This window comes from Microcebus murinus, chromosome 12 (assembly GCF_040939455.1).
Source record: "Microcebus murinus isolate Inina chromosome 12, M.murinus_Inina_mat1.0, whole genome shotgun sequence".
NCBI classification, from domain to species: domain Eukaryota; kingdom Metazoa; phylum Chordata; class Mammalia; order Primates; family Cheirogaleidae; genus Microcebus; species Microcebus murinus.
The window spans coordinates 45915714-45931003 of record NC_134115.1 but is presented as its reverse complement, the minus strand read 5'-3'; the positions used below and the strand labels follow the sequence as shown (position 1 = coordinate 45931003).

Genomic DNA, 15290 nt, shown 5'->3' with positions numbered 1-15290 from the left:
AAGCAGAGTAGATTCTCATGATAGGAGACCACAATTGGAAAAGCTGCTGCTACACCTCCTGTTTACTAGATAAATAAAAATAAAAACAAGATTGGTTGCTCTAGAAACCTTGCGGTAGATGGTAACTGACCCCTGGAACTGTTCTCCTCTATCCTCCATAGGTGCTCTGATGGCCAAACCTCCAGATATCAACCTCCAGTATTGATAAATGAGTCCTAGAAGGTGGTTGTCCATTTATCATCAGTTGTCACTTAGAATAACATTTATATTCATTCTCTCTCCCTTTCTTTTCAATCTGATAAAGTTATGCCAAAATTGCTTAGACCACTGAGGAGTTTTAGTTTTTTACTTAGGCCTGCCCCACTTTGTGTTACAGAGATTCAAGGCAAAAATAAGTCTGAGGAAAAAAGGTAAAATGAATAGTGTTGAGAAAATATAGCAAAGGATGAGAAAGAAAGGACAATGGTAAGACTGGGGTGAGGTGAGCACCGATTCCAGCTCTGTGATTGCTGGATGGGGGTTACAAATTTGGCTCTGAAATCCCCAGTGGACAAAGCAAGGAAAGTATAGTATCAATTGCCTGAGTCACAGTATTTCTAAGAATTTTTTTAAAGTTTCTCCACAGAAGCATGACTTTTCCTTGTGCTGAGATAGGAGAGCTATTTCCCCGTTGAGTCCTCATGAAAAGAACACTGGGTCAGTTAGGTTAAGGTTCCACTGTGAGTAACCAAACACCCAAAATAACAGTGGCTTGCATAGGATGGAATTTCTGTCTCTCTCAAGTCAGTGTAGGTAGTCCAGGGTTAGAATGGCTCGTGGATGGGTGGCAGGAACTCAGATATTGTTCCTCCACCTCATGGTACAAGATGGTCATTCATACTCTGGCCAAAATGTCCCATTCCAGCCCACAGGAAGGGGTAGGGAGGAAGGAAGGACACACCCACACCCTTTAAAGACACATCCAGGAAGTTGTGGAAGGTACTTCTGACACATCCCATTGGCCAGAACATAATCACATGGCCACACCTGCCAAGGCCAAGTCTGTAAAACAGTCTTTATTCCAGGCTGAGGTAAAGGGCTTTCTGTTTATTAAAGCAGAAGAGCAGAACAGTCGTCCCTCTGTATTCACCAGTGATTGGTTCCAGGACCCCCCTTAGATAGCAAAACCCGCGGATGCTCAAGTCCCTGATATGAAACGGCGTGGTAGCTTCATATAAGCTGTGTGCATCCTCTCTAGATTACTTATAGCACCTAATACAATTTAAGTGCTACGTAAATAATTGTTGTACTATATTTTTTATTTGTATTATTTTTTATTGAAATTTATTTTCTCATAGTTGTGGAGGCTAGAAGGCCAAGCTCAAGGTGTCAGCAGGGTTGGTTTTGCGGGGTTGGTTTCCCCTGAGGCCTCTCTCCCTGGCTTGCAGACGGCCACCTTCTGGCTGCATCTTCATCCTCATGTGGCCTCTCCTCTGTGCACATGCATGCCTGCTCTCTCTGTGTGTGTCCGAATCTCTTTGTATAAGGATGCCAGTCAGATGGTATAATATAATAGTAGGACCCATGCTAATGGCCTCATTTTAATTTAACTACCTTTTTAAAAAGTCCTATCCCCCAAAAATTCATATTCTGAGGTACTTGGGGCTTAGGGCTTCAACATATGAATTTGGGGAGGTTGTGGGGGAAATACAAAATTCAGTCCATAAATAGCAGAATAGATATCACAGAGCAGAAATCATCATCAGAAATCTCTTGCCAGCATCCATGTAACTGGATAAATAATAAACTCTTTGGAATCACCTGCTCTGTCTCCCCTTTTAAATCCAAGACCCCTTGAAGGCAAGAGCCCTAGAATTTAATGCACTACTTTGCACCTAAAGGCACCCAGTGAAGTTTCACAGGTGATGGTGGTGACTGCCCAAGGTATCGCAGCCTGGGCAAAACCTGAAACTCAGAACTTTCTGACTCTCTGCCACCCACTCTTGTCAGCACGCTGCAATGACTTCTTTAAGGTCTGATGACCAGCACACCACCCACCGTGTGGGAACTTCCAGTCGTGTGTTTTCCTCTCAGATTTTCCATATCAAAGATTATAGGCCCTAAAGCAGTGATGGCTGGTCCGGGTTTTGCACAATTCTAGGGCTTCTACAGAGACCCCAGCAGATATCAAACTATTTTCAACCCTTACATGTAAATTCATTTGAATTCTTTCTGGATCATTTCATGTCGTTTTGTTTTCTACACCCCACAGAAATTTGAGGAGGCAAGGGTGGGTTGTGGCAAGGCCAAAGCCAGCATGCCACAACTCCTGAAAACTCACTGCCCTGATCTCAGTGGCCTCTCCCTCTGGGTATCTCCAGTTTGGGCAAAGGCAAAGCAGGCCTCACACTGGAAATGATATTTTTTTTTTTCCTTCCACTTCTCTAACCAGCTTGCAAGCCAGAGTGAGATTTTACTTGGCAAGGAGACAAAGAGAATTTCACCTAAAGTAAGCTGACAGCTTTGCTCCTGGGGTGCCCCTGGAACCCACCCCAGGATTCCCGGCTCCTGCACTTCCCTACAGCACAGCTTGACCCCAAGAGGCTGTGAAGTCCCCAAGGAGCCTCCTGTTTGCACAGCCTGAGACACAGTCTCTTCTCCTAGCCCATCTCTGCCTTAGCAACAGCCATCTCAAATGCAGCTTTTGGAAGCCGCACAATATAGCTAACTGTTTGCGTTGGACGGTAGTGTGTTTAGAGCTTATGCATCTAAACAGACAATTATTTTCTGCTATTTGCTAGTGGCACTGCCTGCCTGGTGACTTTGGCAGATGGAGAAAGGAGCTAATCCGTAGGTTATAAGCAGAAGGGTTATTGATGAAATGTCACCATCTGTCGGTGTCATTAAAATGATATGAGTCATAAAGAGTTGCTTTTGTTTTTTCTCTGAGAAAAAGGTTAGCTTAGAGTTTAGAGAGAAGTTGCTAGATTATGGACGGCAGTAGGGACAGAGCTGGGGAAGGGAGCCCAGAAGGAGGAGGAGCCTTGATCAACTCATCAGATCAGCTTCTTGGGACTTCAGGGAAGTTAATCCTCTGCTGAGATAAAGCTGCCTGTCTGGCATGAGATGGGGCACTTAGGAATGAGGCAATACCTCAACCCTGCCAGGACCGTCTCCTGGGTATCTACCAGGTGGGGAGGGGAAAGTCATTCATTTGAATTAAACAAAAATGATCGTATCTGGGGGCAACAAAGAGGAAAATGCACCTATCTCCTTAATCCTCATTGGCCCCATGACACAGAGATTACTCAGGCAGCCAGCTGACACCTTGGGAGGCTGGCAAGCCCAATGGGGAATGATATTCTCTGCATCTGCTACTTCTACTCAGAGGATATGGAAGTGGCTTGGAAGAGGGACCAGAGCCAGCACACCCCAGCTTCCACCAGTGACAGGAGCCTCAGGCTGGAGTAAAGAAAGCTGAGGACGGAAAAGCACGTGAATTGCAGAGCAAAGGGATAGAGCGCATGAGATGTGTATTGAATGATGATATAGGCACCCAAACTAAACTATGCCAGCTTCCTAATTCTGACTTATTACCTAATCCCCTCAGATTTGCTGTTGATAAACTCTCTTACCTACTGCCAAGGACATATACTCAAAGCAAAAGAACCTGTTATTATTACTAACCTTCCTCAATATGACTTAACATTCCTTTTCGTTTTTGTAATTTTAACTCCTGGAAAGAGTCGAAGTGTAGGTGATTGTGTAGACAGCTGCAAATCCGTTTGGCAGTACCTAGGAACTGCCCAATAAGTAAACAAAACACAGCACTGCTCTGAGTTGGGTCTCACACCCAGCTGGGACCTCCATTGAGCCCTACACCCCCAAGGCCAACTGTCTTGAGCCTGCCCCACCTGCCCCCTCGCCCCACCTGCCACCTCCTTAGGGCCATAGGCTCTGGAGGACTCAGTGCTACTGCTGGAAAAGTATGCGATGCTAGAAGCAAGAGCCACAGGGGCAGGAGCTTTCTGAAGTTATTTATATGTCTCAAAAGGAAGCATCGGTGGAAAAGTTCCTGTTGATATTTTTAGATTTGATGCGTGGTCCTCGGCTGCACTTTTCATTTTTAAACAAGCGGGGAAGGAAGTGAGTGATGGTGTCTACAGTGCTGTTTTGGAAGCTCCGAGGGCCCATCTGACAAGCTAACGGTCATCCTGCCGGGCCCAGATCCGCCTTCCGTCTCTTCGAGCTCTGGGACTTCACAAGCTGCTGACTCCGGTGGCTGGCAAAGAAAACGCTGCCTGCTCCCTGCCAAGTCAGGAACTCTGAAGTTTCCACCTGGCTCTGCGGCCCTGTGCAGGTTCAGTGCCTTGCTCGACTGCTGCCTTCCGTTTCTCTGAGGATCGAGGCATATGTTTGCGTAGAAGTCTTTGGCTGCAAGTAAAATGGTTTTGAATCCTTGCTTCAACGGGGTGGTTAAGCAGATTAAAAACTCATGACCACAAAAAAAAAAAAATCTATGAGCTTAACTATTCCAGGGCCAGTAGAAGTATTATTACTGCATTGTTTCTGTGGTTACCTTCGTTTGCCTGCTGAAAATCAGTGCTCAACAAAACAAAAAAAATTTTTATAAGTGTATCAGTGTTTTCCTTCCCAAGGATTCGAATCCCGTGGCTTTGTCCTCAAGGAGGAGGGAAGAAGGGGGAATGGTGGTCATCAGGTCTTTGGCTCTGCAGATACAGTTTCTCATAAAAAGTTCACGAATCGTAGCCAGAGCCCACTGGAGTTAAACAGTCAGTTGATGAACATGAGAAGCCAAAGACTGTTCAAGGAGAGAAAAGAAAATTCTTAAATTCTCACGGCTGGGCAACTTACTGTTTGTTCCTGGCACTCAGACTGTGGCAGATGGGGTTCCTTTACAAACCTAAAAAACACGTGTAGGAAGCGGCTTGGACAACTCCGGGGAAAACTCCTAATGAGATCTGGAGCTTCCCTCCCTTGCCCTGTGCTCTTGCTGTTTGGGCCTATGTTCATTAGCCTCTTCTTTGTTTGTTTATTTTTTCTCTCTTTTTTTTACAACAGACCACAGAGACAGCTGACGATGAAGACGACCAGCCTCTCAGCCTGGCCTGGCCTGCCAACACCCGCAAGCAAGTCACATTTCTGATCGTTCTTCCCATAGTCTTTCCTCTCTGGATCACCTTACCAGACGTTCGCAAACCTGTGAGTAAGGCATTTTTTAATAGGTTCCCTGTAAAAAGCATGGAACACAAGTGTGCTTTGATTTATGCTAAAAGGAAAGGGGAAAGTGAAATGGATTCTTGTGTCTTCTTTATTTTTTCCTCATAGAGGCATATTTAATATGACACTATATAGTTAGTAATATAATACTTATTCTTAAGAGATTTGTAATCTAAAATTCCAGTATTAATACCACATTTGAATGATTATGGCAATAACATGTGTAGTGAAAACAAGACAAAAATAAAAGTGAATATGGCTTAGAAATTTAAAACACACATAACATTAGGGTTCGGATCTGTACAAGTTCAAATGCTGTATATGGTTATACACATCTTGTGTCTTCTTATATATGCCTAAAATTTCTCTGGACAGAGACACAATCACAGTGATTGTTCAGGCTATCAAATCTGCATAACAACTGCAAAACTTAGTGATGTGAAACCACCACCATTTCATTCTGTCCCGTTGGCCAGCCCTTGCTCTAAGAGTCCCTCCCAACCCCGAGAGCCCAGGGCCTTGAGTTACTGGCCCACAATAACCCATATTGTGGAATCTCAGGAAACATCTAGGGTAGGAATATGTATATTATTGACATAAGTAGAAAGAAATTTAGGCACAAAGAAGTTAACTAATTTATACCTGATCGCTTCCTTGAAGACAAAGCTGAGATTCAGACCCAGGTCTGTGTAAACATATGCTCTTGGGCTTCTCATATTTTATGATGCCGGAAGGTAGAAATCTGAAAAAGTTATTTCTAAAAGCATTTGGAGTAGAAGAATACTATGGTAACATCCAGTATAATTTTATGAGTCTTCAAGAGTCCCATGATGGTCCTACTTTTCTCATTTCAAAAAGACAGAAGAAAAATCCCATCCCATTAGCATGGCCTATAAATAATACAGCCTGGTGGAGAGCCATGTCTAGTCAAGTAGACACCAGGCAAGGACTCCCTTGTGTAAGGACTCCCAACTCCAGAGGTTTCCTGGAAAAGGATGCATATAATTGGTGTGGCTCACTTAAAACAATATTTAGGCTTCTTTATTCAAGATACAATTGCAGAACATCTGCTCTATGCAAAGTCCTGGCTTCCTGAATACCTACAACCAAATACCTAGATGTATTTGATTTTTTTTTCTCTTTTTTTGCTCATATCACATTGACATTTCTGAGATGTGCTGACTCACATGCACTCGCTTGCACTCATTCTCTCTCTCTCTCCCTCTCTCTCTCTCCCTCTCTCTCTCTCCCTCTCTCTCTCTCCCTCTCTCTCTCTCCCTCTCTCTCTCTCTCTCTCTCTCTCTCTCTCTCTCTGTTGCTCTGCTGTTAGCCCAGTGCTTTTGTTTGACCTAAGTGAGGGGAATCAGTGAGACAGATGTGGTTGTCTAAATCCCTGCAGAAGTCCTAGTCCTAGTGGCCTGGAGTAGAGGGGGCTGATTGGCTGATAGGAGGATGCCAGCACACAACCACTGGGCAGTCAGGGAGATGTGCAGGAATGGGAGGAAGATGCCAGCAACTCAAGGCCCTGGGCTCTCAGGGTTGGGATGGCCTCTTAGAGCAAGGGCTGGCAAAGTGTTCTTCCTCTTGGGAGTCTGAGCTCAAAGGTCAAAGAAGCTGTGAGAGAAGATCAAAGGCTCCCAACCAGCAACTCCTGCAAAACAAACAGAAATCAACCAAGGAAGTAGTTAAGTTGCCTGGATCATGACAACTGCTCTGGCTGAATCTACAATCCCGGGGAGCACAGAGCAAAAAGATGGAGTTGGACGCAATGCTCTCTTCTGTAATGCCGTTGACTTGTCACTCCCTGTGCCGTGCACCCATGAGAACCAGCCCCTGTGACATGGGCCAGGGTGGGCAGTGGGGCTTTCCCTCACCATGCCTCCAAGGGCCAGCCCTGGGATGGACTGGAGTTTTTCCTGTCTTTTTCTAAGTATACTACATGCTGTTCCAATCAGAAGTGAGACTCTCACGAAGAACATTTGGTTGTTTTGAAACGTCCTCAGCAAATATTTATTGAACACCTATTATATGCCAAGCACTGGGCTTGGGGCCTTAAAGAGATGTAAAGACACAAAATTCGCAATTTCTATCATTAAGGAGCCCTAAGTTTAGTAGAGGAAACAAGCCATGCCCACATATAACTGCAGAGCAAGATTGCACAGCTGTATTTGTGAGAGGAGCTGGACTTGAACCCATGTCTCATGATTCCAGAACATTTTCATTCTACCACATGGACTGCAGGGGGCTTCCCCCTAACATTTATGAGCTGTGCAACCTTAGGAAAGGCACATCTCAACTCTGGGCCCCATTTTTCCTTCTCTGGGAATAAAAGGTTGGAAGATCTCTAGACTCCACACCAGCCATGCCATTCTGTGATTAAGGACAGCGTTCATAAAGAGATGATCATAAACAAGGTATTGCACATTTAAGGTGACCATATGTCCCAGTTTGCCCAGAATCCTCCCAAAGCATACTGGGATAAATATAAAGATAAATTCTATGGGCATCCTCTGCATATACAATATGCTAAATGAAAAAAAAGTACCAGCTGATACAAAAGCCAATAAGTGATCATGTGTAGTGAGAAGATTTTCATTAGATTTGATCTTGTATCAATTGTATTTTGCTATATAACACACCTCCTCAACTTAGTGTCTTAAAACAAGAAGCATTTTTTCACCCATAATTCTGTGAATTTGCAATTTGGGCTGGGCTCAGTGGGACTCACTTACATGGCTGGGGGCTGGCTGGTGTAGGGGCGTCTCAGCTGGAACAGCTTGTCTCTGCTCCACCTGGTCATCCTTAGGCAGGCTAGCCTGGACTTCCTCACATAACGGCAAAGTGCCAAGAGCAGCAAGAATGAAAGCTACACAGACCTCTTGAGATCTAATTTGGAATTTGCACACTTCCACCACATTCTATTGGTCAAAGCAAGTCATAAGGCCAGCCCAGATGCAAAAGGTGGGGAAATAGACATACTTCTTTTTTATTTATTTATTTTTTTTTGAGGCAGAGTCTCACTCTGTTGCCCAGGCTAGAGTGCCATGGCATTACAGCAACCTCAAACTCCTGGGTTCAAGCGATCCTCCTGCCTCAGCCTCCTGAGTAGCTGGGACTACAGGTGCACACCACCACAGCCAGATAATGTTTCTATTTTTAGTAGAGATGGGGTCTCACTCTTGCTCAGGCTGGTCTCGAACTCCTGACCTCAAGCAATCCTCCCACCTCAGCCTCCTGGAGTGCTAGGATTACAGGCATGAGCCACCACACCCAGCCTAGACCTCACCTCTTGCTGGGAGGAGCAGTGAAGTCTTGTGGCCATTTTTGCAATCTGCCATAAATCTCATGTACTTTCATAACAGCCTCTTGAGAAAATATACAGGGAGAAAAAAGAGAGAGAAGAAAATGATTAACTGTAGATATTTGCTTCTCCTTATTCCCTGGCAGCTCTGTCTCTTCAGTACATTTTGAATTACCTACCCATGGAGATGAATATACCAAACCTTGACAAATATTACAAGGAAAACATGATTTTTTAATGTGTACTTCCTAGTTTCAGAGTAAATAGTACTCCCACTTGTTTTTGTTTCCAGTTCATTTATATGCAAATGATATGACAGTGTTTGTTGAATCATGCATATTTTCAGCTCAGATAATTAATAAGGGCTTCATGTTTATAGTTGTCTTAAATTAATGGCTTTGTTTCAAAAGTAAAAGAACTAAAATGTAAACCTTAATGAGGAACATGTCTTTGACGAAAATTGGAGACAGTAAACAAAATAAAGACCCAATAAGTCTTCTCTCTACTGACATACAAAAACATGCCCCATTAGAACTAGGAAGGAACTGAGAGCCCAAATAGGTGTTTGCAATGTCATCATTCGTTCATTCACTGAGTATTTATTGAGAGTCTGTTATGTGCCAGGCACAGTTCTAGCGAAGATGGAGTGGTTGAGACCCAGAGAGGTTTAGTGCCTTGTCCAAGCACACCCAGCTAGTAAGAGGCAAAGCCAAGACTAGAGGCCAGGTCTCCATGGTCACCTTCACCTCCCTGAGTATCAGTTTCCTCATCTCTTAAAGCTAAAACAAGTATCTGCAAGTTCTGCATTCAATCAACCACAGATCAAATATATTCAGGAGGAAAAAAGCAATAAAAAATAACAATATTATAATTAAAATGCAAATAAAAACAATACAACAATGATTTACACAGCATTTACATTTTATTAGGTATTATAAATACTCAAAAGATTATTTAAAGTATACAGGAGGATGTACATAGGCTAAATGCAAATATTATGTCATTTTATGTAAGGGACTTGTGCATCCGCAGATTTTGGTATCCAAGGAGGGGGTGTCCTGGAAACAATTCCCCATGGATACCATGCGATGATTGTATTGTCTAGTAACAACTACAGTTATTATCTAAGCACTTGTTGTGTGCCAGGCACTTTTTGCTAGACATTTTATGTACATGAAATCCTGAGAACAATTGGATATTGTTATTTCTCCCATTTTATAGATGAAGAAACCAAGGCTTACAGAGATTAAATTATTTGTCTAAGGGCACATTGCTCGTAATTCATGGGCAAAGATTTCAATATCAGTCATGTTAATCCAGAGACCACTCTTTCAATCTTTAATAGGATGGTTCGGGAGAACTTTGTTAAATATGTATACTCCAGAACCCTGCACGGAGCAGATGCTCGGTGAATATTTGTTGGATTTAATTCAGTAAGGATACGGCCAATTTGTGCAACCTGTTAATGTCCAGTAACTTTTTTTCAAGCCAAGTCAATATCATTCTGATGTACTAAAAGCTTCTAATGGGAACATTAGCTGTGAATTATATAAGTAAACCATTACATTGGGAACAAAATGGCCAGCACATGGACACGATTTGCTTATTTGCTAATTAGTATGAGGCCTAGCCAGGCAGATGTCAGGAAGAACCACCAGTGCTAACCATAAATTGACATGTTAGACCTTGGCTTCAAGGGCCATTTTCCTCCTTCCCATGACACTGGCAACTAAAAACCTATGAAGGTGTTACTGGGCAGTGATGTCTGGAATGACACCATGGAGTCCAAATATGGGGAATGATCCAGAAAAAAATGAGAGAAGAAGGAATTACCTGGGTTGTGAGAATGGAAATCGTTAGGTGGTTTGACGGTTGGGAAACACTTGGCCAAACTTCCGATGCACGAAGAGTTGCTACTTCCGAAGCAGGAACAGTCTGGGAGGTTGGGCGAGGCAGATGGCCATGCAGCCGGAACGCTAGTCTCCACTTCCCCAATGCTTTTTTTATTTTCTAACATTCCAAGTAGAGCTTAGTATTTGGATGATGATCATTATGTCTATGGCGGGGTATATTTTGAGTCTTGTTGGCCCTATTTTTCTTCAGAAAAGCATCAGTATAACCTAGATGTTAGAAGCACATGCTATGCAGTCGGGCAGACCTAGGTTTGGATTTTATTTCAGGTTCAATATCTGGATATAGAGTAACTACCCAGCCTTCACCTACCCCTAGTTTATGATGAAGACTCTGAATATTCACAAAATAATTTATCTTTAGCCTTTTTTTCCCAATGCACCTCTAATGCAACATGAGGTATGTTTCAATATCCATTCATTACTAATTGGCTTCTCGATTAAGAATCATGATCATCTAATATTGAATTAGAGAGGTTTCCATAAATATGTTGATTTAAATTTAGTTCCTTTAAATCCTTAGTCTGATTCCTTGCTGTCTACCTTTTAGCAGAGAATGTTCTATAATTCAGTGATGATAAAAATATATATATATATATATGTTCAAATGATTTGATTCTGACTTGTGAAGTTATCTCAATGAATATACATGCAAAGGAACAAAAATAAAATAATTACATATTTAGGAAATGAGCTAACCTGGAAAGCGAGCAGTGTATGGAAAGAGGACTCTCCCGGGACATCCAGTACATACGCCACACCTGAAAGTCTGCAGAAAGCCTCCATTCCCCTCACACAGTGCTCAGAATCAAGCACTGGTTGCTGCTCAGATCACATGTGCTGCCCCACATGGCAAAAGGAGCCCTCTCCTCCCTGCAAACAGAACACACTGTGGGGGATGAAGCCCTCATCACACTTAGGATCCTGAAACAGTGACTTGTGACCAGAGGAAGAGGATGGGAATTCTAATCAGCTAAGTGCCTTGCCGGGGAAAACTTGATCTCTCTTTTTTATTATTATTATTTCAGCATATTATGGGGGTACAAATGTTAAGGTTATGTATATTGCCCATGCCCCCTCCCCCCTGGAGTTAGAGCTTCAAGCGTGACCATCCCCCACATGGTGAGCATCGCACTCATTATGTGTGTATATACCCATCCCCTCCTCCTCCTCCCATCTGCCTACACCCGATAAATGTTATTCCTTTATGTGCACTTAGGTGTTGATCAGTTAATGCCAAGTTGCTGGTGAGTACATGTGGTGCTTGTTTTTCCATTCTTGGGATAGTTCACTTAGTAGAATGGGCTCCAGCTCTATCCAGAAAAATACAAGAGGTGCTATATCACCGTTGTTTCTTATAGCTGAATAGTACTCCATGGTATACATATACCACATTTTATTAATCCACTCATGTATTGATGGGCACTTGGGTTGTTTCCAGTGAGAATGGCTTTTATCCAAAAGTCCCAAAACAATAGATGTTGGCGTGGATGTGGAGAGATAGGAACATTCATACACTGCTGGTGGGACTGCAAACTAGTGCAACCTCTGTGGAAAGCAATATGGAGATACCTTAAAGCAAAAACTTGATCTCTTAACACTGGCTTAAGGAATCTAGTCTCCAGAATCCAGCTGAACTCCCAGCTCTAAAGAAATTTGCTTTCAAAAGTGAAGATCATAATCCCCACTTGGAAAAACTGATCGTTGTTTTCCATTAGCATTAAAGTGCTCAAGTCCCTGGGAGGTCTGAGTCCTTGTCCAAAATATTTTCCTTCTAAGAAAAGGAAGAGGGCCAGTCACAGCGATCACGTCTGTAATCCTAGCACTCTAGGAGGCCGAAGCAGGAGGATTGCTTGAGGCCAGGGGTTGGAGACCAGCCTAAGCAAGAGACCCCATCTCTATAAAAGATAGAAAAATTAGCTGGCCATGGTGGTGCACACTTGTAGTTCCAGCTACTAGGAGACTGAAGTAGAAGGATTGCTTGAGCCCAGAAGTTTGAGGTTGACGAAATGACAGAGTGAGACCTGTCGGAAGGAACGAAGGAAAGAGAAAAGAAAAGAAAGGGGTCAGGGAAGCATTTGAGATTTGAAAGTAAGGTTTTGGCTACTCACTGTGACGTGATGCCCTCCCCCAATTTAATCAAGCTTGCTTGGTCTTCCAGACATCCCAGCTAATGAATAGCCCAAAAAAAAGGCATTCATTTAAACAGAGAAAAGGTTACCGTGAAGTTTAAGAGAACCATGTGAATGATAATGAAAATATGTATTGAAAACTTGAAATTAGTAAAGAGAATATAAGTCTGGTTTGGAGCGATAGAGACTATGTTCACCATTATAGATATTCAAAAGATTACTATGTACAAGTTTATCTTTTCCTTTTAATGAAGCTCTCAAAACCCAAGGCAGAAAGTGTTCTACGTGACTGCCCAAGGTCAGCCCTTCAGACAATTGAGATTGCTTTCATCCAAGTCAACTCTAAGATTCATTTCTTGGGACAAAATTGGATGACATTATCAAAGCAAAAAGTGGGATTGTTTCTCAACTCGAAAGCTTTAAAATAGAAAGTGTTTGGCAATAATAGGTGAGAGGCTCTCTGACAGCATTCTGCTGTCTGAGCATGTTTTAAAGGACCCCAATTTTCACCACGGGGCATCAACAGAACACAACTACACTGCACGCCCGGATTTCCCTTTAGTGGGGTCGGATAAGGAACACTGAATTTTGTGTCTGTTTTTTGGCCGATGTTCCTAGGAAACTTTGAAAGTGCTCACCTTGTAAGCTTGCTGTTGCACAATGTCTAGTGCTAGAAGCAGAAATGAACGTGATATAGTTCGGGGTGGAGAACAGGAGAGAAGACATTCCCAAGAGCAGTGTCTGATCTGCCACCCTGGGGGAGACCAGCGCAGTTGGGCATCTCTGCCTCTGTCTACTCCAGTCAGCCTGTGTGGCTCAAATGTCCTGGAGACCGGCTGTCATCAGGAACCTGTGGAAGCTGTGTGGCTTTCCTGATAATTCATGGGATTATAAGATAAGCCAATCTATTTTTAAAGCTATTGATCCCTCCCATTTCTTGTTCAGTGTAATGAAACCCAAAGGTTTTCTGGCATGTGGATTATTAGAATACATGGTTTGCAAGCAGTAGAAACTGATTCTGACAGACTTGAGAGCAAAAGAAAGAAAAGGGAGAAGAACACATAAAGAGAATATGGGGTAGTTAATAGATTTGAAGGAAAGACTGAGAAATCGGGGCTTAAAAAGAACAGGAGCTGACGGAACCTGACCATGTAGCAGCAGGAACTACCAGACATTCTCTTCGAGAGACTTCCAGCTCAAAACCCAGAATTGTGATCATTCAGCTCCCACCAATTTCACATTTCCAGAACAGAATCTTACTGTCCCAGCTTGATCAGGAGTGGGTAGGTCCTTTTGATTGCTAATCTTACCAAGATGCAAGAAATGCAGGAGAAATAGCTGCATTGATGGCTTTAGTTTGAACTATCGGGTCCACCTCCATTGATAACACTGACACTCTCACCTCTTCCTGGTTGTCTTTCAGTCATCGAGGAAGTTTTTTCCCATCACGTTCTTTGGCTCCATCACCTGGATTGCAATATTCTCTTACTTGATGGTCTGGTGGGCGCACCAGGTAAGACTTCAATAATGGCATCCGTCTGCCTGGTTTTTCTTTGATCTTGGTTGCCAAGTGGTTAATCAATGTGTTTGCTTTCTAAAATTGTCACGACAATATTGGGTGTGACACGGACAAGTTGCACATCCCAGGACTAAAGGAATTTACTCCACTTAACTTTCCCAAGTCTCCAGTCCTTTCAATATAGCATGGAACTAAATCATAGTCCCCAAACAGCCACGTGGAGGAGGAAAAGCCTTACTGTTTCTTGTCTCTGCAGCCTGAAGCCCGGCCAGCTCTGGCCTGGGAAGAGTGTTAGGGGTTGTGCCTGGCTCAGGCTGCTTTATCTTCGGCAGCCACTCATCTCACGGTGTCACCAGCCTTTCAAAACTAGAGCTTAGGAAAAGACCTGGAGACAAATTGGCCTCTTCCTTGAGCTTCAGTTTATAAAAATGATGATGTATTTCATTATTATCCATTTCAACTCAATACGAGTCATAGCGCCTATCACAAGAATACACTATCAGTAATTGTTATTGAAAACCAAGGTTTCACATTTTCAAAGATGATAGTGGTAACCATTGGTGATTGAGTGTGTACTACATGCCGTGCAATTCACATCTCTTTGTCTTTAAACTCTTGACAGTAACCTACACATAGGTTCAAATTCTATGAGGGAGGGCCTGTTATTAGCCACAGTTTACAGATAAAGTTTAAAGCTCTAAACTTTAAGCTTTAAATCTTTAAGATCACCCAAGATCACATAGGTACTAAGTGGTAGACTGAGATTCTAACCCAGGATGTTGCAACTCCAAAACTCATGCTTTTAATCTTTATTATATACTACATAAATTCCAAACTTCCCACTTGTATCCTTTGTTTAATATAGTCCTAAAATTATTATACTTGTTAACATAAATAAAATATAGCAATTTGAAATGAGGAAATATATACCAAGAGAACATATGTGGATAGACTTTTCAACAAATGGTGCTGGAATAATTGGATTTCCATATGCCAAAATAAATAAACTTAGATCCTTACCTCATACTATACTCAAAAACTAACTCAAAGTGGATCATGATTCTAAATGTAAGAGCTAAAACTTAGCAAACTTTTAAAAGAAAACATAGAAAATATACATGACCATAGGTCAGGTAAAGAGTTATTCTTTGATATAATAGAAAAGGATGATCCATAAAAGAAAAAAAAATGGATAAACTAGATTTCAT

General features: G+C 42.5%; 1 protein-coding gene across 1 annotated transcript in view; it reads left to right on the top strand.

The window, feature by feature from the left end:
- SLC24A2 (solute carrier family 24 member 2) overlaps positions 1-15290 on the top strand; it is a 239776-nt gene that overhangs the window by 211364 nt on the left and 13122 nt on the right. Inside the window, exons 8-9 of the mRNA XM_012769764.3 lie at positions 5062-5202; positions 13987-14076. Coding sequence (XP_012625218.2) covers positions 5062-5202; positions 13987-14076 — 231 coding nt within the window. The remainder of the gene's footprint in view (positions 1-5061; positions 5203-13986; positions 14077-15290) is intronic.